General features: G+C 37.4%; 2 protein-coding genes across 15 annotated transcripts; one reads left to right on the forward strand and one right to left on the reverse strand.

Moving 5' to 3' along the window:
* The first annotated feature begins 8 nt into the window (after nt 1-8).
* LOC116616712 (syntaxin-7) lies at nt 9-21,567 on the forward strand. Of its 6 annotated transcripts, none has more exons than XM_048727017.1 (12): nt 9-186; nt 755-918; nt 1,050-1,148; nt 1,340-1,406; nt 1,629-1,725; nt 2,025-2,102; nt 2,276-2,335; nt 2,701-2,756; nt 3,006-3,090; nt 3,173-3,260; nt 4,477-4,559; nt 14,658-15,518. In XM_048727017.1, exons 2-12 carry the CDS (start codon nt 768-770, stop codon nt 15,000-15,002), a joined length of 1,209 nt encoding a protein of 402 aa, XP_048582974.1. In that variant the 5' UTR covers nt 9-186; nt 755-767; the 3' UTR covers nt 15,003-15,518. The 6 variants fall into 6 exon arrangements, with proteins under 6 accessions (XP_048582974.1, XP_048582971.1, XP_048582970.1 ...); XM_048727013.1 differs by lacking the exon at nt 2,701-2,756 and adding an exon at nt 2,774-2,829 and having other exon boundaries at nt 11-186; XM_048727018.1 differs by lacking the exon at nt 2,701-2,756 and adding an exon at nt 2,774-2,829 and having other exon boundaries at nt 12-186; nt 790-918.
* On the reverse strand, nt 1,271-24,890 carry LOC125561950 (nuclear receptor-binding protein-like). Of its 9 annotated transcripts, none has more exons than XM_048727027.1 (4): nt 24,612-24,883; nt 22,972-23,094; nt 22,233-22,277; nt 1,271-1,396 (listed from the first exon to the last, which is right to left on the reverse strand). In XM_048727027.1, exons 1-4 carry the CDS (start codon nt 24,735-24,737, stop codon nt 1,370-1,372), a joined length of 321 nt encoding a protein of 106 aa, XP_048582984.1. In that variant the 5' UTR covers nt 24,738-24,883; the 3' UTR covers nt 1,271-1,369. The 9 variants fall into 9 exon arrangements, 8 of the variants coding, with proteins under 8 accessions (XP_048582984.1, XP_048582987.1, XP_048582985.1 ...); XR_007307661.1 differs by lacking the exons at nt 1,271-1,396; nt 22,233-22,277 and adding exons at nt 8,304-8,631; nt 10,970-14,819 and having other exon boundaries at nt 24,612-24,890; XM_048727028.1 differs by lacking the exon at nt 1,271-1,396 and adding an exon at nt 8,304-8,631 and having other exon boundaries at nt 24,612-24,882.
* Nucleotides 24,891-24,982: the final 92 nt, after the last annotated feature.

Below are 24,982 nucleotides of genomic sequence, written 5' to 3' on the forward strand. Positions count from 1 at the left end.
CTGTGGTTTTTAACTATTCCCAGACTTCTGGGAGTGTGCAAAAAAAGCCAAAGCCAGAACGGAAAATTTTGAGAACTACAAAGAGAAAGTACTCGATTTTATGCCCAATCAATCATGGTTTGCTTTGATTATTGAGTACTTTGTCTCTATTACGAGCCCAAGAGGTTGATAGCCCACTGATCAATGGTAAGATTAACAAATTCCAGCATACACATTCCCCAATCTCCTTCAAGACCTCATATCACACGAAACGATAGCAACATAGCAATAACTAACAGTTAAGTCAATTTCAATTGAGTTTACTAACAAATCCATTGATCTAATGGCAATTTGCTCATTTTCTTGATAAGTTACTTTCTGTATTGGGTTTCCTAACGTTAGATAAGTGTTTAGAGTATCTTTACCCTCAGTCGTTCTTTTGTACTGTATGCTCGAATCTCACGTGACAACTTGCAGCCAAGTGGGGTATGACATCATATTTGTCTATAGCCACTAGGGAACAGGGCTATACTAGGGCCCGCCCTCCACAATATTTTTAATATATTATTAGGAAATTACCAGTAGGGGCATGGCTGTGTCAACACAATTTTTTAATGGTTTTGTATTGTGCCCCCCCCCCCCCTCCCTCATATTTTGAGGCCTGAAACAGCCCTGGGGGAAGAGGGGAAAGAAAGGGGGACGTATTGTTGGATGGAGATGCAAGGGATTCTTTGATGCTTGTTTCTGGATACACTTTCTGGTAACTTTATTTCAGTATTTCCTTGTTGATGATATCTTATCTATCATCAGCAAGCCTTACCATGTCACGTGGTGAATTCGGTCGGGGTGATGGCAGAGACTATGGTGCTTTCGGAGGTGGTAGGAGCGACCTACATGGACAAGGGCAAAGCAGCCATAGAGCAGGATACCAGAGAGAAGGTACAATTGCATGTCCCTTGGTAACCACAATGTCTTGTGAAAACCAACTTTGATTGCTCCTAGAGGTTCAGAAATAACTTTAAAGTCTCTAATTTGTTACTCAAACAATTTCCTTTATTTCTTTGTTTCAGGCAATGCTAGAGAGGAAATCCAAAATCTAAGTGATTCTGTTAGTAGCAGTATATTCCAGATTTCTGTTAGTAGCAGTATATTCCAGATTAATAATAACAGTAAGTTATGCCTTTTTATATTTTTCTTTTACCCTTTTAAATTCACAGTAATGATGATTCTAGTTACAAGAACTTGGTAACAAATGACCAGTTACCAACTCTCTGCTATGAAAGACACACTCTAGTGAACATGATCTTTATTAATTTGCATGCTCACAGTATATACAGCTGATTTTCTCTCTCTGTTGTAGCATCTGCTTTGGAAAGGATACTCAGGCAAATCACTTCAGGAAAGGATAAAGTTTCTGCTGAAAAAATGTAAGATTCTAATTAGATTTGCCTTTTCCCAGGTTGTTTTTAATCTACAGCTGTTCTTCAACTCCAATTCATCTGCATCTACATCTTAAAGTAGATAATTGACATAAGAGATGGAGATGAATTTGTAATGGAGAGCAACAACTAACTAATGGAAAATATAACTTGTGGTGTTAAAACACTACCTACCCTAGATAATTAAAAACTCTTTTTTCTCTATTATAGACACCGTATCCAGCAAGGCACCAACAAGCTTGCCAGTGAAACCACTCACTTGCTCAAACAGATGAGTACCATGTGTGGTGGAACTTCCCCTTCTAGTGTGAGTGATAATTATGATAAGCAATGCTGTTAATGACTGTCATTATTTATGATGGTAATGGTAATAATGATGTTGAAGATAATAATTGTCATGATAAAGTGGTGATGATGATGGTGATGATTGTGGAGTTGAAGATGGTGGTGGTGATGATGGTGTTTATGATGGCAATGATGATAGTGATGGATGATGATAATGATGGTGATGGCGTTGGTGGTGTTGATAATGGCAATATTTGATGTTGTTGATGTGATGGTGAGATTGCTGATTGGTGATCAATGTTATCCATTTCCCAACCGTAGCGACAACAAAGAATTCAACATGAAAGGCTAAAAAAGGAGTTCAGAGACTCGGTATCAAGATATTACTCTGTCCAGAATGTGAGTATACATTTGAATTATATCCATGAAACTCTGCTAAATGAGGAAAATCTACTAAATCCTATATATATATATATTTTTTTTAATGAGAACCAAATAATTATAAAATGCTTTATTATAATAATAATTATAAAATAATTATAAAATGCTTTATTATAAAATGCTCATTTTAGAAAGTCGCTGAGCAAGAGAAATTAATTGTTCGCTCGACAAGGGAACCTGGTTACTCACAGTTGGAAGATGATTTTGGCACTGAAAAGTTGAGCTTGATTGAAGAGGATAGTAGTAGGTAAGTGCATGTTTGAGTTGGATGATGATTTTGGCACTGAAAAGTCGAGCTTGATTGAAGAGGATAGTAGGAGGTAAGTGCATGTTTGAGTTGGATGATGATTTTGGCACTGAAAAGTCGAGCTTGATTGAAGAGGATAGTAGGAGGTAAGTGCATGTTTGAGTTGGATGATGATTTTGGCACTGAAAAGTCGAGCTTGATTGAAGAGGATAGTAGGAGGTAAGTGCATGTTTGAGTTGGATGATGATTTTGGCACTGAAAAGTCGAGCTTGATTGAAGAGGATAGTAGGAGGTAAGTGCATGTTTGAGTTGGATGATGATTTTGGCACTGAAAAGTCGAGCTTGATTGAACAGGATAGTAGGAGGTAAGTGCATGTTTGAGTTGGATGATGATTTTGGCACTGAAAAGTCGAGCTTGATTGAAGAGGATAGTAGGAGGTAAGTGCATGTTTGAGCAATAATTGCTCTGAGTTTTAGTGGAAAAAGGATGGGGAATATGTATGTATTCTAAAAAACCTATCTTACTTTAGGTTATTATAACTTATGTGTGGCTAAATATCTTTTGAACCCCAGCAGTTGACAGTTTGTGCAATGTGATTTGGTGCACTTTGTAGGGCCAGTCAAGAACAACTCTCAGAACAAATAACAATAGATGAGGGACTTATTTACGAAAGAGAAGAAAGAATTCGACAGATCGAGGTACGGTATTTATCACAAGTCATTTTGAGTTCAATTAGAACACTATTATAAGATGTAATGTCCAACTTTTTTGCATTTAAAGGGTGATATTCTGGATATAAATGCAATATTCCGTGACCTGGCCACCCGTGACCTGGCCACCATGGTGTATGAGCAAGGAGAAACAATTGGTAACAGTAACTATTAATTAGAGCTAAATCACAATATTGGGAACTTATGATGACGTGTATGTCATATTTGGTAACTACCCTATATGTATTGTTTGATTGTAAAACACTACTGTGTTTTTTTTTATCAAACTGACATGCCTGTGAATGTTTTTGATGATAAGGTAGCCTCGAATTGGTTGAGGTAGCTCTGATTGGTCTGCATTTGAACCTTCAAATTTATTTGTTTAAGTCTTTAAGTCTTTCATAACTATAACGTCCTGAGACACCTGTAAAATATAGGCCAACTTTAAAAACGTCAGAAATGCAAACTAAACATCACCAGACCCGGATAATCATGGATTCATCCAAGGCATAGACAAGCTTCAAAAGCACATCTAAGCTATGTAATAGAATTGACTCCATTTCAAAATATTAACCTTGATTTCGGACCAATTCGTAAACAAATGCTTAAACTCAGAAACATTCCGAATTCCGAACTACAAATAAAGACAAGTAAACACAGATCATGTCATAAATAGATACCTTTATTCAGGTCCCATTTTAAAGCCATCAGCCACAATAATCGATGCTAAAACCTCTATTAGAAGGGAGTCTTCATGTTTAGGCTAAATTGCATGGCTGCACTGCATCATGGGAGTCTTGGAAACACCTTCACAGAGAGGCAGCCCCCCCCTCTATAATCATAACAGTTTTTTTATAAGTCTGTTTGCTCCAAAGCCAAAAAAAAAAAAAAACATTTCAAGGTCCAAGGAACCCAGAATAAGCCTGAAAACAATTTTTGAATAATGTTGGGTAGCAAAGGTGTACCACATTGGAGAGTATGAGGCCATTCACTAGAAAATTCCTTTCCCACTCGGTGAAACCCGAACAAGAAATTATCTCATTGAATCAACTTCAGTGTGCAAACATCCATAAGCACAGCATTAATTATGCCCAAATAGACTTCATGATGTCCTAAGGCACTCTCCAGATGTCAAAAAGCTGTAATTTTTAAGCAAATTACAAGAAAAACTGTTGTAAGCAACAGGATGTAGCAATGCCATTGCTAGATTGAAAAGACACCGCAGTGCATTTATGGAAACTTCAAGTCATACCGTCTTGGGTCAGCGGTAGCTTAGCTTAACTGGTAGTGTTGGACTTGAAATAGGGGGGGGAGGTTTCTGATTTCAGTCTGTTTTTCTTAAAAAAAAATTTCTTTTAAAACTTTTTGTTGCAGACTTTATTGAGGGTAATATTGAACAAGACTACAATAACGTGGGAAGCGCTAATATCCAGCTACAAAAAGCCAGCAAACTGCAGGTTAGTACTCAGATATTAGCATACAGTAATAAGGGGGGATATTTTTCTGGGGGGAGTTGACGTAAAACCTTTTTTATTTATGCAGCAGTTGTTGTGTTGATTAGTGGACCAGAACCACAAAGTACACAAAAAATGTGATGCCATTTTTATCTTTACCATTCCAAGGGAATTGAATTACTAAGAGGCCCGTCCCTGCATTTTTCGGATCAATTGAGCTTTAGGGCCACGACAGTAATATTAAGATACCCGATGTAATAAAAAATACCTGATGGTATTTATCGGGTAAAATACAAATACTAGATCGGGTAAGTAATATATTATTTAAAATATAACCGTTAACTAAAAGGGTAAATACCCTATGAAACATCGGGTATAAATACCCGATAAAACATCGGGTAAAAATACCCGATAAAACATCGGGTAAAAAATACCCGATAAAACATGGATCCTAAAACATCGGGTAAATACCCGATAAAACATCGGGTAAAAATACCCGATAAAACATCGGGTAAAAATACCCGATAATAAACACTGATATACGATACCCAAAAGCGGGAGCTAGTGGTGACATATATTATTAATTCACAGATTCTTCTTGGTTTCTTTTGATTGTACCTGAACGTGTGCGTGGGTCTATTTTTTGTGCGCGTTGAATTTGAAACTACTGTCTAGTCTATGCAGAATGTATTGCTTTGGGCTTCGAACTGTGGCGCACTAAAACGGAAAAGTGTTCAAATATCATGGTCTTGAAAGGGGTTCTGATCCCACATTTCCGCTCAATTTTATGCCCAATTCCGCATCACACAGCTCTCTTGATTTCCCGTTAAAAAAAAGAAAGGTAATAAATCCTGCATCCTTCACCGACGATTTTGTGCATGTTCGGGGGATGAAATAACCAATTTACGAAGAAATCTGAACTTTAGATACATTTCAGTGTTCCTTTCAGTAGGCTGGAATAATAATTTTTTCAAAGGTTTCGAAATGTTCATTTCGAATGTAAACTTTATAAAACTATCGAGAACACGTAAATCCATTAAATTTTATCTGGAAAGGCCTTTAAATATAACCTTTCTGAGACTATCCAGGACATGTTATTCCATTAAACGTTGCGTATAAGTATAGAAATGTCCATTAAACTTTATATTTAAGTCTAGAAATGTTCTTTAATTGAACCTTTATGTCCGAATTTTGCATACATTTACGTATTGCAGACCCGTATGCAATAGTTTGATATCAATCATTTAAAAAATAAGCACACACACCAATATACAATAAATACACACTTTATTTAACTTTAAATGTACAATCAAATTCACTGAGCTATCTCTATCTATAGGATATCATATAATCCAATTATTTAGATCAATGAAACTCTAAGAATAAGAAAAGACTAGCCCGTGTTTGATGGAAATGCTTTTTTTCAAGAGGGATGCCTGCTTGTCCTACAGTAAACATTAGCACATACAAAACATTCCCAAATAACCTTTTAGCAATTACAAAAAAAGGTAGTCAATCATATGGCAAACTACTGTATCTTCTTCTTCTTTGCTCCTTGACCAGCCCGTAGCATCCAGTGCATCATATTACTGCTGTGTCTGTAAAAAGTAAATAAAATAACTTGTTTTAATAATAATTCGTACAGTGCACTAAAATCAAATATTTTTCCTGACAAATTTCAGTGGGAATGTATCTTTGTGGATTTGCAACAAACAATGCTTCATTTCTCAGTTGCAGGCTTTTGTGCTTTTAATAAAAAATAAAACATTATGTAGGCAGCTTTGAAAATTAAACCACTTACCATACCTAGGATTTCTTATGTTTATATTCTAGTCATTCTTTAAAAAGCCCAATCATAGATTACGAATAACTGGGGAAGAATGGGTTTATGACCTTGAGATAAAAAAACAGTGGGAAGTAAAAATTTCCATACAAAACATCGCTGTATTTTTTGCACAACTTGGGGTACAAAAACTCGCTTCAAAACGCTATATTTTATAAAAATTTCGACCAAAGTTGGATTTACTCTAAAATGAAGGTATGAATCGAGGTGTTAGGCCTCTTGGTGTTATAGTACTAAAACTGCCTTCATTAAAAGCAATGACAAACTACCGGAATTCCAGCTTACATGCCAATCACCAATGTTTTATCAATGCTATATCTTGGGGACCAATCTTGAGATATCAAGGATACACAGTTTCTAACATGGGGTTTCAATAACTTTTAGAGTAGCAGGCTGTGCTTGGGAAATAGGCGGCTGGAGCCAGGCGCATACACAGGGGGTTTCCCCCTTGGCGAAAAGTGGGTCATTTCTTATTAAGAAATCTTCAAATGCTAAGCTTTTTCCATATGATTCCTATGACTGCGCACCCCGGTGGTAGAAAAAAAGGGATTTCTTTCATCGCAAACAAAATCCACAACAATTTACAGTGTCTATGAAAATCAACACATACATTGAATATGATCAGTGACTTGAATACTAAAGAGTGTCAATTGCCTGGTGATGTGCATCTATGGTACCCAAAACTAATGAATTTCCACATTTTCATAGGGAAAGAGAAAAGTAACAAAAAATTTGACTCTTATTTTTGTTGAGTATAATGATGAAGAAAAATCCCTTTTCTATTATCAACTTTCCATTTATTTAGTTTTTTATGCATTTGTTACTTTCCTCTTCTGCTTTGCGAAATGATTTTTCAAGTTGTATGTGTATTGTTTTATTTACACCGATGTAATAAAAAATACCTGATGGTATTTATCGGGTAAAATACAAATACTAGATCGGGTAAGTAATATATTATTTAAAATATAACCGTTAACTAAAAGGGTAAATACCCTATGAAACATCGGGTATAAATACCCGATAAAACATCGGGTAAAAATACCCGATAAAACATCGGGTAAAAAATACCCGATAAAACATGGATCCTAAAACATCGGGTAAATACCCGATAAAACATCGGGTAAAAATACCCGATAAAACATCGGGTAAAAATACCCGATAATAAACACTGATATACGATACCCAAAAGCGGGAGCTAGTGGTGACATATATTATTAATTCACAGATTCTTCTTGGTTTCTTTTGATTGTACCTGAACGTGTGCGTGGGTCTATTTTTTGTGCGCGTTGAATTTGAAACTACTGTCTAGTCTATGCAGAATGTATTGCTTTGGGCTTCGAACTGTGGCGCACTAAAACGGAAAAGTGTTCAAATATCATGGTCTTGAAAGGGGTTCTGATCCCACATTTCCGCTCAATTTTATGCCCAATTCCGCATCACACAGCTCTCTTGATTTCCCGTTAAAAAAAAGAAAGGTAATAAATCCTGCATCCTTCACCGACGATTTTGTGCATGTTCGGGGGATGAAATAACCAATTTACGAAGAAATCTGAACTTTAGATACATTTCAGTGTTCCTTTCAGTAGGCTGGAATAATAATTTTTTCAAAGGTTTCGAAATGTTCATTTCGAATGTAAACTTTATAAAACTATCGAGAACACGTAAATCCATTAAATTTTATCTGGAAAGGCCTTTAAATATAACCTTTCTGAGACTATCCAGGACATGTTATTCCATTAAACGTTGCGTATAAGTATAGAAATGTCCATTAAACTTTATATTTAAGTCTAGAAATGTTCTTTAATTGAACCTTTATGTCCGAATTTTGCATACATTTACGTATTGCAGACCCGTATGCAATAGTTTGATATCAATCATTTAAAAAATAAGCACACACACCAATATACAATAAATACACACTTTATTTAACTTTAAATGTACAATCAAATTCACTGAGCTATCTCTATCTATAGGATATCATATAATCCAATTATTTAGATCAATGAAACTCTAAGAATAAGAAAAGACTAGCCCGTGTTTGATGGAAATGCTTTTTTTCAAGAGGGATGCCTGCTTGTCCTACAGTAAACATTAGCACATACAAAACATTCCCAAATAACCTTTTAGCAATTACAAAAAAAGGTAGTCAATCATATGGCAAACTACTGTATCTTCTTCTTCTTTGCTCCTTGACCAGCCCGTAGCATCCAGTGCATCATATTACTGCTGTGTCTGTAAAAAGTAAATAAAATAACTTGTTTTAATAATAATTCGTACAGTGCACTAAAATCAAATATTTTTCCTGACAAATTTCAGTGGGAATGTATCTTTGTGGATTTGCAACAAACAATGCTTCATTTCTCAGTTGCAGGCTTTTGTGCTTTTAATAAAAAATAAAACATTATGTAGGCAGCTTTGAAAATTAAACCACTTACCATACCTAGGATTTCTTATGTTTATATTCTAGTCATTCTTTAAAAAGCCCAATCATAGATTACGAATAACTGGGGAAGAATGGGTTTATGACCTTGAGATAAAAAAACAGTGGGAAGTAAAAATTTCCATACAAAACATCGCTGTATTTTTTGCACAACTTGGGGTACAAAAACTCGCTTCAAAACGCTATATTTTATAAAAATTTCGACCAAAGTTGGATTTACTCTAAAATGAAGGTATGAATCGAGGTGTTAGGCCTCTTGGTGTTATAGTACTAAAACTGCCTTCATTAAAAGCAATGACAAACTACCGGAATTCCAGCTTACATGCCAATCACCAATGTTTTATCAATGCTATATCTTGGGGACCAATCTTGAGATATCAAGGATACACAGTTTCTAACATGGGGTTTCAATAACTTTTAGAGTAGCAGGCTGTGCTTGGGAAATAGGCGGCTGGAGCCAGGCGCATACACAGGGGGTTTCCCCCTTGGCGAAAAGTGGGTCATTTCTTATTAAGAAATCTTCAAATGCTAAGCTTTTTCCATATGATTCCTATGACTGCGCACCCCGGTGGTAGAAAAAAAGGGATTTCTTTCATCGCAAACAAAATCCACAACAATTTACAGTGTCTATGAAAATCAACACATACATTGAATATGATCAGTGACTTGAATACTAAAGAGTGTCAATTGCCTGGTGATGTGCATCTATGGTACCCAAAACTAATGAATTTCCACATTTTCATAGGGAAAGAGAAAAGTAACAAAAAATTTGACTCTTATTTTTGTTGAGTATAATGATGAAGAAAAATCCCTTTTCTATTATCAACTTTCCATTTATTTAGTTTTTTATGCATTTGTTACTTTCCTCTTCTGCTTTGCGAAATGATTTTTCAAGTTGTATGTATAGTGTAAATAAAACTGTAGAACTATTTTATTCTGTACACCTAGAAACAAGCAGAAAACACTAAATAAGGGTTAGTTTGTGTTTTAAAACAATTAGCAGGAAATGATAAGATAAATTTAGAGTTAACATGTACTGCAAATTTCTAGAATAGTTTCTGCAATTAGAAAATGTTGCTTCCCTTGAGCTTGAATATAATATAAATAAACATATATGTATGAAAGCGCAGGTAACTTTTTAAGATTTTGTGTGATCCCAAGGTACGCAACATGTATGTAAGGTCTAAAAATATCAAAAAACTAGCATGCATATTTGGTTCTGAAATCATAGTATCATACTTATACAACAACAAGACCAGCTAAAAGATCTGACATCAAGAGATGCAGCACAAAGCAATATATCACTTATTGCTAGGTGATTGAAAACTAGAGAACACATTTTATTATCTTCACACAATCAGTGTACATGTCTGGTCATAGTGGTTAAAAGGTTTGAAAATATATGTATCGCGTAAACTCTCTTTGGCATGTTCTTGTAATTTCAAGGCAGAGATTCACTCTTTTTTAGGCGTAACGGATAAATGACTGGAAAGCAATATCTTATGCATTGACACTCGACCGTATGGAATGAAGCGATGTGTGAAATTTACAAATTATCAGTTGTGTTTCCTTCTCTATCCTTCTTGGTTCTATATGATTTTAGTGTTTTGGAGCCCTCAGAAATAATGCTAAAATCATCCTTCAGCCGTGGGAGTGCCCCCTTAAAATACTGACATAACACCGAACTAAATATACCAACAGTTAACAGCTCCAGAGAAATTCATTCAAATTAAAATCTCACTGAGACGGCATTGATAGTGAAAATATTCAAGTAAACTGAAGGTATTTTGCAATCTAGGCCGACTATGTTTACATTGTTCTGTGATAATGACTGTGGCAAAACAGCAGAGTTTAAAGCTCAGTAGCAACTGAGGGTAGTCTTTAAAAAAATCATTGATTTGTATAAGATATAAAACAATATGCATATAACAAGTGCGTAAGTATAAGATGTCTCCGCTGGCCAGATAAAATAAAACCGAAGGCTCTTTATCGGACGGCGAACGCTGATTCGAATGACATGATAAACTACTCAAAGGAAAAAGATCAGCTAAATTCGAAAGATTTCCTTTAAAAAACAGTAATAAACAAGCAAACAATAGACAGGAATCAGCCCCAATCAGTTAGGCTTACCTGAAAGCCCTGATGCTCTCTTTCGGCTACAATTTCAGCTAGCTTTGTCTTCATTCTTACTGTTGAGTTCTCATGCAGTCGCTGGGTTTTCACTTTTAACGCTCTGTTATCTCTTCAAAATTAAAGCAATTTGATCAAAATGTTTTCATTATTAGATTTGCCATCTGATTTGATGTGATTGAAAGAAATAGCGCATCTTTTGAGAGGTTAGATGCAAACGTCGAACAAAGTCCCACATCTAAACACGCTCTGGTATGCGAAAAGCCCGCCGTGATAGTCACGTGAAAACAATAGATACGCTTGCGCGTCACTTCCTCTCGCAAATGACTGACTTCCTCTCGGTCTCACCTGAAGCTGTATTATTATTGCTTAGGCTAAGCAGCGGCGTAGCCAGGGTTTTTAACAGGGAGGGGCCCAAAAGGTCCTTTCAAGAAATTTTCTCCTGTATTTTACATTTACCGCATTTCTGGCTGCTAGAAGGGGGGACACCCCCCCCCCTGGCTACTCCCTTGCTAAGTTATCCTATAATAATGCGAATAACAATTTAGCATCGTTTTTCTCTATCCCACAAGTACAAAACACTTGGTTAAAGGAAACAGAAAATCCCGAATGCCTCCTGACATTTGCCTAAAAAAATGTGATGTTTAGAAACTCAAACCACTGCTAGTCCAACTAGTATAATGTCCAACTAGTATAATGAAATTAAAGCTTATTTCTACTTAAAAATGATACTGACTATAAGTGCCCCACTTAAATGTAACTTAGAAATACTATTTAATTTAAGTAACATCTTGTATTTGTCTTGAATGTATTTAAATTCCTTATTTCGTCCAGTATTATCTTATTTTCGTTTGAAACACTCTTGTTTAACATAAAATAGCATTGTTCAAGCGGCCGCCCTTTATCTGTACTAGAAAAGGATACCACTTTACACATTCAGGTGGCGTCCACCAGTCTCATACTTTTTAATACAAAAATGACCAGCATAAATATTATTTATATAACACTTGCTATTCTTGCTATAACAACTGAACAAAATGACTGGTTGACTTTTTCGCTAGGTGTTTCACTAAACAATATTTTTGAGGAACGACATCCTCTAAAATTCAGAATAATCGTTTGAATAAATTTTAACATTGCCTGAATGAAAAAAAGAATTAGCGTACCCACCAGCAACCTATAAAAATATTTCTTCTCTTCCGGTGCCCATATATGGGCAGTAGGAATCCTACCAATTCTTACCGCAGCGACGTCAACGTCGACGTCGATGAACACATTACCCACTTGGCTGAAGTTGCTGCCTGAGTGACATGGCCGAGCCGGAGATTATATCTCAGCCCAGCTAGCAGTGGAAATGAAAGTGGATACACAGCCTAGGAGGTGATTAATGGCCGAACCGTGGTTAATTCCTGTCACGCTTTATAGTGTAGAGTGTTTTGTGTGCCCATTGTGCTCTGCTCTCATTTCTGTTTATAATTATTTTCCTTTTTGTGTTACTCAGAATGATGTTGCAACCCTATTCCAAGAATCAAAGCTTGAGCTGGCGGCGGTTCCGGTCAAGAAACAATGAAAACGCAATTGTCGGTTTATGGTAGTCGCGGGACAAAACAGGCTTCCATTAATACAGGGCGCACGAGGCAGCGGAGGTCCTAGAGAGAGTAGATAGGGGCCAATCGCACGAGAAGGCATGTTTCCTGTAGGCCGTGGTGCAGACGCCTAAAATTCATCCCCTCCAGAAGCCCGCGGACTTATACCAGGCATATCACTTGTCGCTCTTCGGCAACAGTACTTCCGGCAGAAGGGAAGAGAATGCTCCACGTACAACATTGGCCCCTCCAATTACAAGGAGTAGAGGCAGAGGGGTGACGGTATCCGCGGCGGTTGGCTGACCAACCGACGAAAGTAATGAATTCGCTATGTAAAACTCTGATGCGTTTATTCGTCGATGTATATTAAATTCATCCAATATAATTTTATGTCTATTATATCAGCCCCTTTCTTTTTCTTATGGATAACCAATTTCTCTTTCTTCCCCCACCCGTTCCGTTTTCTTTACCTCTGCATAGATGCCGTTTTTACACCAGGATCTAATTCCCTAATGTTTAATATGTCCTCGATTCACCTTCTCTATACTATCTAGCCTCCTTCAAAGCTTACCCCTCTGGTGTATGAAACTCCAGTTTGGTTACACTGTGCTGAGTTCAACCCCCTGTGCGCACGTACTCCACAACTTAATGGCTACACAACGAATCTGCCCGAGTTAAGGGGACTTGGGATTTCAGCGCAAAACCTTTAATTTTTATCCAAATTGACTAATCGTTCAGAAGCATAAAATACTGGACACGTTTATTGCCAAAGGATGACCAGGCTCTTTTGAAAACAGTAATTTATATGGAATGTGTGAAGTATAACAAACATTTCAAAATTAGCTCAGCTTACTCGGCTCTTATGACAACAGGAAATATACTAACGAACGCAATAAACTGAAAATTGTTTAAGAATAATAATCAGAAGCCTATCAGTTAGCCTACCTGTTAGCTAACCCTGCTATAAAGCAAAGAATTGCTCTAACTCTACTAACAATAAGTAACCACATAATTATACAAATGCTGAAGAAAGAATTAAATTAATCAAATTTCGTAGTCAAATGCAAAGGATTTAACAGGGTAAAACTGTGATCATAAATCCTACAGCTAATATAGAGGGGATAAATGCAAAACTGACATACGACTGTTTCCTATTAATGGCAAATATTAAAAAAATAGGCTGTTTCTATAACAAAACTAGTCTGCGTCTGTCTGTCTGTCTAAAGTGATCGCCTTATCAGGCTGGTGGATCATTATATCCTAATAACAACTCTAACTTAATTTTATTGTTGACTATTTTGTTGCTTTTTCAAAATGTGAGCTCGATGTTTAGACATGTACAATGAAGTCTAAAATGAACATAGCCATTGAAGATGATACGCGGAAGATGTTTTTTTATTACTTTTGTGTCTTCCCTCGTCTAATCTATAACAATATATTACCTTTTAAAGATCTTCCAAGTCTTATGCTCCGCTTGAACAGGTATTTTTCTGAGAAAGATCGCACTAGGTAGACCTCAAAACTTGCTGACATTTGTTACATTTGCTGACATTTGCTACCTGATCATAACCTCGGCAAAGAGAATGAAACTCTACCTAATTACTTCTTCTTAGTGTCTACTTCTTTGTCATTTTGGAACTCTGTACCTAATTACTTATTCTTAATGCCTACTTCTTTGTCATTTTGGAAAGAGTTCATCTTTCCTGGCAACTTATCATGTTGCGCTGCCAAAAGCCTTTACGCACTTATAGTGGATGATGCTATTCTTTGGGGAAAAGGATCTAGAGACTACGCACTTTTTCTATAACTTAGGGGTCAAAACTTATGTTGGTCTCACCTATTTTTCTTCTCTCTGAACGAGCACAGCGGCTTATTTAAGTCCCCCAACGGCCTTAGTAAACTACGAGAACAGAGTTGTTCCAAAACTAAGGGGCGGGTTGTTGGTTTCAGGGGGTAGTGAAGGGGTGGGGTTGGGGTGAGATGAGTTTGAATTAGAGTAAATCCTAAAGATAAAACAAACATTGAAAATAAATGATATAGTGTCGTCTTTTATGATTTATTCGACTTATCATTAAGTGAAACCACTTTAACACGGGTATCAGGAAAAGACCATCATCGTTGCGGACAACTCAGCCAGGCTCGGCCTCAACATCAACAGAGGGAAGAGCAAGGTGTTCAAGACAAACGCATCCAACGAGACACCCATCACAGTCCAAGGCGAGGCGCTGGAAGAGGTGGACACCTTCACCTACCTCGGCAGCATCCTGGACAATAAGGGAGGAACGGATGCCGACATCAGAACCCGCATTGGTAAAGCCCGAGCAGCCTTCTATCAACTAAAGAACATCTGGGGATCCAGCGAGATCAGCATCACCACCAAGATCAGGCTCTTCAACACCATCATAAAGCCAATACTACTCTACGGAGTAACACCGTCACCACCATGAAGAAAATCCAGGTCAATCCGGGCTATATAGCCCCCCCCCCTCCCCCACACACACACAGTTGTTGCAACATACACTTGATACACTGTCTATGCAAGCCAATCACAATCCGTATATTTGGGTCGCGACCGTTTCATGGTATATAGTCTCCTTTTGCAGTACTCGGTTTTGTAAGTAGTTGTGGCCTTTAGACTCCTTGCTGAGCAAATAAAAAGTTAATTAAGCTACAAGTTGAAACAGTAGGTCGGAATCCCCTCAGAAGAAATACGTGCGAAAAACGCCATTCAGGAATAACACATTGGACAGCTTTTTTGCCATTTGATACACGTCCAACAGATTAAAGTCATCATCGTGAAACCAACAATTCTTATACGGATGCGGTGAGTGTCATAAATTTGGCAAAGTTTTTCTATGATTATTCGTTTTGTTAAAACAAAAGCTTAATTCTCAAGTATGGAACGAACGCCGCGAAGCTCGGAGCCTCTGGTACACAGGGTACCGCTCTAATGACACTCTAAACGGAAAATAAAATGTAGAGCTCTGAAATACGTTTTATCTTCATTCACTAAAAATGACTCAATCATGTCTCTCAGCTAACTAAAATAAAGTTTCTTACTCCCTGAGTACAAATTTTAGATAGCAAATTTCATATAATTCCGGAGGGCTATATAACGATAAATAGTCCTTTGTGTCCTATTATTGATGTTAAACTAATCTTGAGTTCAGCTCCAAAGGCAAAAATACTTGCTTAAGACGTAGATGATTAGAGGAAATTGATTGAGATCACAATGGCTTTCATGTGTTGCAAGTGCAGGAACACAAAAATTATCGTTTCTCCAGCAAATTGTCAAGTTATTCATTGACCGGACTTAGGCTTCCCTGCTAGCAGAAGCCTCTTTTCTCTGTATTTCGCTTGGCTGGCGTTCGCGTGGAAAAGATACCTCTGCCATGGGTCGCAAGTTCGTTTGATCAAACCGCCGTCCACGATCGTGGACGAAATCCAGAGCGCATGCTCCGTTCATTAATTACTGGCCACTATTTGAGCCCACAATGCATGCATGAAACGTATATGCATGCATGAAACGTATATCCGCTGCGGGATAATAAGCCCGCATTCGAAACGGCGTCCTCCGTAGAAATATCACGCGACGAATTATAAAAGAAGCCATTCAATGCCTTATCTTCATTCAGAATTTTCTCTCTTTTGACTAACGAGTCAATCTTCCGTTTACAGGTTTTGCATATTCTTCTGGAAATAGCTAAGTTTACCAAAAAGTTTTGTAACATTTTCTTCGAGTCCAACTGTGCGATATTTACATTGAAGAAACTCGCCTGCCCAGATGTCTTGAAATTAATCCCACAAACAAGACAAAACTCGTCTTTGCTGCGTTTGCTGCTCAATCTTTTTAGTGACGTTTTAGGTGATTGAAATTGGACAGTTGTTTTCTTTTTTCGAAGAGGAGAACTAACCGGAGTTTGATTCATGATTTCCGACTAAACCCATGCAAAGCATATTAGCATGTTGACAGCTTTCGCGCGATGGTACGGGTTTTGGCACGTCGGTCGCTTATTAACGCTCCACGCATGCGCAACAGAAACAGTTTCGACCCATGGCAGAGGTATCTTTTCCTCGCGAACTCCAGCCCAGCGAAATACAGAGAAAAGAGGCCTCTGCTAGCAGGGAAGACTTAGGCGAACTCACGTTGCAAAACCGTGTGCCATTAACGAATGCAACACAGGGATCAGACTGATTTCATAGTTAAATTCTTGCCTTCAATAAAACTAAAAGGAAAGCCCCGTAAAAGTCAGCTAACAGGCTAAAGCATTTTATCAAATAGATTCTCTGCCGCTTTTGTGTACGTTTCCCTTGTGATGACAAGTCCAAAGCAGTCACAGCTGAGGACGTTGGTGGTTGGATTTGTTTTGATAAGGTAGGATCCATCATAACTGTCCTTAGTAAATTGTCTTGCCTACTCTGTTATTTTTATATAATGGGGAAGAAAAAAAAATTGCACCGCTCGGGGTAGTGTTACTTATTTACCAGGCGGCGGCGGTTACATAGCGCGTCGTTTGATAGGTCAAAAGCGCTTTATTATCCATAATCACATAAGGTCTAATTCTCTATTATATTTGGTTCCGAGGGGTAAACCTCTTTTCCACGGAAAACTGTCCCATTTATTAACTGTTAAAATGACATTGATTAGTATGATCAACCATACTGAAGGCGAATAGTATTCTGACATCGGACACTTGCTGTAATAAGATCCTGGCTCACTGAAAGGATGCGAGAGAGTTCAGGGAGACTCATGGCTGTCATGGTTCAAATGATTATTTTTATTTCGGGACAATACGCGACACGGCCCAAATAACAGATATTTTCAGCTGCGCTTTAAGATATCTACTGTAGATTTTATGTAAAGATTTCCCAGGACAGCGACCACTCTGCGGCAACTCTTATCGGTAATTATCGCTTTTGAGTTGTGCCAGGCATAATCCGCTGATGATGGCTATTGTTTGTAAGGCTCATACACAATAAATAGAATGTTCAGCAAGAATTTTCCCTTCATTTAGTATCGATGTACTATTTAAAACACGAGCAGTAGTAGCAGTGCTTTATCGGATATAAAATTTCGTACCCGATAAAACACGTGATGCGAATGTTACGTGCGACTGGGAAGCCATTTCAAGAATTCGGTGCTAAGTCCAGTGGTCCAGTTTCACTGTTACGATTAACTCATCCAATTTCAATAGGCGCTTTGACCAATCGAGGTGGAAACACAAAGTCTATGTTCATCAGGGAGTCAAAGCTAGTCCATCAGTGAATTAAAAATATACTCAAAAGCACTCAATGCCTAAAATAGTACTTCATTGATTAGATGAAAAGTCGAAAGTGTGCATGTTGCGTTCCTGGGAATCCAGATAACTACAGTAGACACAGAGTAGACAATGAGACAAATTTTGTTGGAATTGAATAAATTCAGGCGTTCCTCGAGCGCTGTAGAGTTAAAAAAAACATGCCTCCGAAGTCGCAGTTTATACCGCCAAACTCCTGAGACTGAAGACCAAAAATACTTTAGAAGACTGTGTAATCCAAAGTCGATCAGAAATTACACGAAATGGCAAATAGTAAGAGAGAATAAGGATCCGGAAAAAGAACAGCATAGCGCTGTTTGTAATTGATTTAGAGAAACTGATTCCGACACGTGAGGATTTTACCACACAGTTATATCCCTGGGGCCTATGTAAAAGCCTACTCACGTGTCTAAAGAGGGTCATCCGATTGGTCGAATAACCTATTGAATATGGATAAGTTAACAGTAACAGTAAATGAACCCAGTACCGAAATCTTGAATGGCTTCCCAGTCACATGTAGATAATGTTGAAAATCATGTACTGACTATACTGTGGTTTTCCATTATCTAACTAACAATTAATTTCAGTTATCACGAAACGATATGGGAACCAATCTCGGATAGAAATTGTTTCAGTATTGTTCAATCAAAAAGAATGAGTAAATAACAGCTACTTTCTTTGCCCATACCCTTAGATTCTCTATTTGTTTAGTTTTGAATTTTCCAGCACCTAGACCTAGAGATGCCTGCAGAGAGGAGGCTAGGAGCGGCCTTAGATTTCCTGGCTTGTACTTCAATTGGCTTTTAGAAAATAGGATGTGACTAGTTCAGTGCGAAATCAAGTTTCTTGAGTCACTGTAGATATATGATAATCGATTATTATACAGTCACAAAGTGAAGGGTAATTTCTCTAGATCATTCTTTATAAGTGGGCCTTGCGAACGCCAGCCCAGTAAAATATAAAGAAATTAAGCTTTTGCTATCAGGAAACCACGGATTATGCCTGGCAATGCAAAAGCGATATTATTGCCGATAAGAGTTGCCGCAGAGTGGTCTGCTACTGCATATGTCTGTTAGGCTGTTTTATTTGTGTTTGCTTTAGAAGTCCTTTTGTAATCTTAACAGGAAATCTACAGTAGATGTCTTGATTTTTCGCAGCTGAAAATACCTGTAATTTGGGCCGTGTCGCGCAAAGTGAAAATGATAATTCCACCATGAGTCGCTTTGAACTCGCTCTCACCCCTTCAGTGAGCCAGGATCTTTACCCTAAGTGTCCGGCTAGGGTCTCAGTGAATTGTGAATAAACCAACTTTGTGTAACTAAGCGAATGGGTAAGGTTTTTCGGAACCATAGCGATAAACGGGTTCAGCGAAATCATTTAGTAGCTTTTGTCGCCCCATGACAGGTTCTCCAATAGGATTCTGGATTCCGGATCCTAGTGTGTGGATTCCGGATTCCATGTGGGTTTTTTCTCGTGGATTCCGGATTCCAGCAGCATGGATTCCGGATTCCATATCTCATTTTTTCATGGATTCCGGATTCCATATCTCATTTTTTCATGGATTCCGGATTCCATATCTCATGTTTTCATGGATTCCGGATCCCATATCTCATTTTTTCATGGATTCCGGATTCCGGATTACCTGTCATGGGGCGACTTTTGAGTGAAAACCCTAGCGTCGTTGTTTTCAACCCTGATTTCTGAGCTTTGCAAGAAAGTTTGAGATACCAATTTTTATTGTATTTTTCAAGTTCACTCGAATTGGTTGTTTCATTGCGGGTGTTACGATGTACTTTACGGGGAGCGTGAAGAATGTAATCTCATTTTTAGTTTTATTACTAACTAAATAACGGATCTAGATCATTGCTAACAAGGTAAAAGGCTAATTAATTAGGGTTAAGCTATTTTAACTTTCAAGCCAATGCAATACGCAATACAAAAATCATCTTTATTTAAAAAGGGTTGCATTTTAGCTCCAACAACCGACGCACATCTAAGCCAAGATGTACATACTTTATTAAATTTCTGAGTCGCATGATACCAAAAATCGGACTCACTAGACTATACTAGCGGCATTCAAAGACTACAAAGGCCTGCCATTGTGGCCTTCAATCGATTCGCTTTCTTTTTATAAACGCGCACAAATATAGACTCACGCACACATTCCACGCGCGCACAACAAAAGAAAACCCAGTAAAACCCATAAGTTAAATATTAATATAGTGAAATATTAAACCACATCATGGGGTATCGTATATCTGTGTTTATTATCCGGTATTTTCTACCCGATGCTTTATCCGGTATTTTTTACCCGATGTTTTATCGGGTATTTTTACCCGATGTTTTATCGGGTATTTTTACCCGATGTTTTATCGGGTATTTTTACCCGATTTTTTATCGGGTATTTTTACCCGATGTTTTATTGGGTATTTTTACCCGATGTTTTATTGGGTATTTTTACCCGATGTTTTATCGGGTATTTTTACCCGATGTTTTTACCCGGTGTTTTATCGGGTAATTTACCCGATATTTATTATCGGGTTTTTACCCGATGTTTTGTATCTACCCGATTACCGGGTACGGGTTGGTTTTCTTATCGGGTATTTTCATTTACCCGTTGTTTTACCGCCGTGGCCCTAAAGCTCAATTGGTCCCATTTTTCTCTGGAAACGCCACTGCTGATTGCCCTCCAAAAGAAAAAAATAAACTTATTACTTTTTGTCTGTTTGATTTTTTTTAGAAAGCTGCACGCAAGAAGATGTGCCTATTACTTTTGGTTCTTGTGATCATAGGTGGCATAATTGCATTGATTGTTGTACTGACAAAAAAGTAGATAGGCACAAAGCACACACTTCAATATAATCTGCACTAGCCATGCTACATATGAACCCCGCCACACTTTACAGGGACGGATCTAGGGGTGGGCCGAGCTTACCCCCCTTTTTTCAGATATTTGGCTTAGAAATGTAAGCAAATCCATGGAAGAACAATGAATCTCCCCGCTTCATGAAACCTTTGCTTCTGTTCTTTTTTTTTTTTTTTTAACTCCTGGACCCGCCCCTGCTTTATACTTCCTTCTCCCACTCCTAACCCCTAATGTAGCTGAAAGTTACTAACAGTCTGTAAGAACAGACTGTGAAATTTGCACTTGATCCTCTGAGCTAAAATAATTATAACGATGATATGATAGGAGGAAAATCCATGCTTATACTATGATAATATGTGTGATATAGAAGCATGCAACCCTCAGACTGTGTAACTCTTGCATCATGATATTTTCATTATTCAAGCATCATAGATAAAATAGAATATTCAAATGCCAAATAAATACATACCTAGTAGATAAGGGCTTAGCCAGTCCCGAAAAAATAGGGTCACAAGGAAGTTAATTGTGGTTCATTATGATTCCTTTCCCATCTTTTTCCCGAGAATGGGTGGTTTCCTCATGGAGAGGATCCCCCTAGCTAGGCAACCACGCTAGGCGAAAATGGGTATCTACTGATAGATCTTGTATAAGATAATTATTGCATTCTGAAACACATGCGTCAAATTCAGGTTAGTTTAGACATTCTGTTTATTTCCAGAAATAATTATTCTTTACATTACATTATCATTTATAAAAGTATTTCAAAAGCTATATAGATAGAATTAGTCTCGTTACACCTCTTATAGTGCTACTTATCAATTGGAAGCAGTAAAAGTTTTTTTAATTATACAATGATTTGTTGGATTTGTTACAATTGTCGTAATCCAAGATCTTTGGAATTCATGCGTATCTAAGGGAATAAAACATAGTATTGTCATACCCAAACGGGCAAAACACTGTGTTCCATCTATTTACAAAATAAGGGCGTAGCAAACTCTGGAGGGAAGGGGATGATGGTGTTTGTGTTTGGTGGTGCTACTTTCCTTTTTGGACTAAAATTTAGAAGAAATTTAAGTGAGCTAATTCCAGATATTTTCCTCCTGCAATTTGCTTATGTGTTCCCTCACGCCTTCGTGAAATAACCCTGGATCCAACCGTTTATCATTAAATTTAAAATTAAATTGAAAAGAAGGAATAGAGAAAAGAAGAGATTTGAAGAGAAGGAAAAAGTGTTAGCTTTATAGGTCTTTTACGGCATCCAAAAGAAAGGACATGGTCAAAAATCAGTTTGCCTTGATTTATAAACCAAGTATAAAACATGAATATTAAACAAGAGTAACTTCAAATAGCGTAACTTCTGACTATGTCCCACTTTAGGTGATGGATCAAGTATGGTTAGTTAAGGATTAAAAGATTGTTAAATAATAAAAGGGTTAAAATCATAAAATATAAAAAAGTGTTTAACTTATTGGCTTTAATTTAAAGTTAAGAATTATAACAGTGAGAAGTCTCACCTCGTCTTTGCCTACTATCATCCAACCAATAGCATTGGACCAACTCTACACAGGGGGTCGCATAGGATGAAAGGGTTAACAACGCAACATCAATTTATTGGAATAATTATGACAAGTCATACAATACAATGTTTGGTGACAACATTAAGGAATATAGTGTAAAAACAGACACATCACAGTGGTAGTAATTATTATATCATGTGTATCATACATATTAAGAAATTACAGTATAGAGCAGTGTTTAAAAAAACAAAATATGATGGAAAAAATGTCCCTCTGGTATTTATTATGTGCATGATCTCTGTCTCGTTAAAAAAAGGAACAAAATTTGTTCAGAAGACTGCAAACAAATGGCATTTATTTCTGCTGTCTGTAAAGTGAACTTAACCTATGTCTGGAAGCTGAATTTAAATTTTGAGGTCTGTAACCTCTATCTTTAAATTGAAAAAAAAAGCTTTATCTACTACATATGTCTGGCTTTTAACAAATATACACAACAGTCATGTTTTACACTCAGTCACAAATATATATACATAAACAAAAGTCGACAAAAAAGTGCAATATACTTTGATAGAATGGACAAATCACATCCTGGTTATAAGGACTGGTAAATGCATTGTATTTACAGTAAAAGCAGTGCTATTCAGTTTTATATGTAACCCAAGAAGTCATTACATTTTACAGTACCAGTAGTGGACGAAATCTTTTGATAAATAAATACCAAAAAATGAATACTTACTTCCTGACTTTTGAAATCCTTTCTTTCTGAAAATTGCACTTCATTCCAGACAACCTCAACACCTTCCTCAGTGTCCATTGCCAGGTAAGCATGGTCAATACCAGGAACATCTCGCTGCATTACCTATAATGGCACAATTTTTGGCATAAATGGTTTGAGCTAGCAGCTATGTTCTCTGGACCATGTTGTTTAGTGCCTTGATCTTGAGTTTATGTTCTCTGGACCATGTTGTTTAATGCCTTGATCTAGAGTTTATGTTCTCTGGACCATGTTGTTTAATGCCTTGATCTAGAGTTTATGTTCTCTGGACCATGTTGTTTAGTGCCTTGATCTTGAGTTTATGTTCTCTGGACCATGTTGTTTAATGCCTTGAGCTAGAGTTTATGTTCTCTGGACCATGTTGTTTAGTGCCTTGATCTTGAGTTTATGTTCTCTGGACCATGTTGTTTAGTGCCTCGATCTAGAGTTTATGTTCTCTGGACCATGTTGTTTAGTGCCTTGATCTAGAGTTTATGTTCTCTGGACCATGTTGTTTAGTGCCTTGATCTAGAGTTTATGTTCTCTGGACCATGTTGTTTAGTGCCTTGATCTTGAGTTTATGTTCTCTGGACCATGTTGTTTAATGCCTTGATCTAGAGTTTATGTTCTCTGGACCATGTTGTTTAGTGCCTTGATCTTGAGTTTATGTTCTCTGGACCATGTTGTTTAGTGCCTTGATCTAGAGTTTATGTTCTCTGGACCATGTTGTTTAGTGCCTCGATCTTGAGTTTATGTTCTCTGGACAATGTTGTGTAATGCCTTGATCTAGAGTTTATGAAGGGTGTTTGCATACACTACGCACTTTGTAACATTTTGCCCTTATCTAGAAAGATTGGAATAAAAGTCTGAATTGTTGGCAATATTTATTGCATATTTGTTACGTTTAGTCACAGTCATTTTGACCTCAGCCAAACTATGCACTTGAGCTATGTATGTAAGTAATGACTGCTTAATTAACTGAGGCAAACATTACTTTCCAATTGTTAGGTGGTTCATTTGCGTCACCAAGCAACAAGGTAAGGCATTACACTCTACCAAGTACCCGACAATGTGACACCTTTTGGAGTTTGATTCTTGGTCGCACTTTTTTAAAACACTTAGCAATTAGATTTCACAATGTTAAACATGCAAGGGGGGACATAAAAACAGAATGCCACAAACTAACTTAGCATGTAACAAGCAAAATGGTACTGTACTGCGATGCACTAGAAACGGTGGGTAGGCAGTCGTCTTTTAGCTCAAGCACACATAGCGAGAAAGAGGCCAGACCCCAAAGGAGGAGTACAATGTAAACGCGGTTTTTCGCTGTTATTTATAAATTAACTACAACACTTAATACAAGAACACTCTAGCTAAATTTTAACGAGGGAAAATCTTCTTTGAAAACACCGAGTAAATGAAAGAAAAAGCCAAGCAAAAACGGCACTAAACTTGATTTGTTTGTAAGTTATGAAGTGGAATAATGTTGAAGCTTTTATTTGGTCCCAGTTGATTTCCAAATGATAGTGAGTCAAAAAAATCCTTCACTTCTCTTGAAATCTACAGAGGTAAAAGCTTTGGGTTGTAAAGAGAGGGAGTGTGTTTACGACAGCAATGTTTACCTCCTGTCGTCTCTTCTCCCATCGCCGGCAAGGACTTTGTTCAACAACATCGTCATCTTCATCATCATCACTTTCGTCTCCCGAATGTTCGACAACCGTCTCTGTAATCGTCAAATAACTGGTCATGTCCTCCTTTTCGATTCAGGCTATAGTCTTTTGGGTGACACGGAAATTTGAAGCAATGAAATGGTTGTTGGATTGAGCTATTTGACGGCGTCGGAAGTTTCAAGATGGCGGGTATTCTGCTGTCAACCCGCGTAAGACTGGGTCTACCGTCAAGGCCTTTGCATAAGTAATAACTTGCGTCGCCCTTCGCCCTACATTAGCTTAAATAAATAGGTACGCCTTACTATTTTTTTTCTTAAATCATT

Source organism: Nematostella vectensis, chromosome 4, assembly GCF_932526225.1.
Source record: "Nematostella vectensis chromosome 4, jaNemVect1.1, whole genome shotgun sequence".
NCBI lineage: Eukaryota > Metazoa > Cnidaria > Anthozoa > Actiniaria > Edwardsiidae > Nematostella > Nematostella vectensis.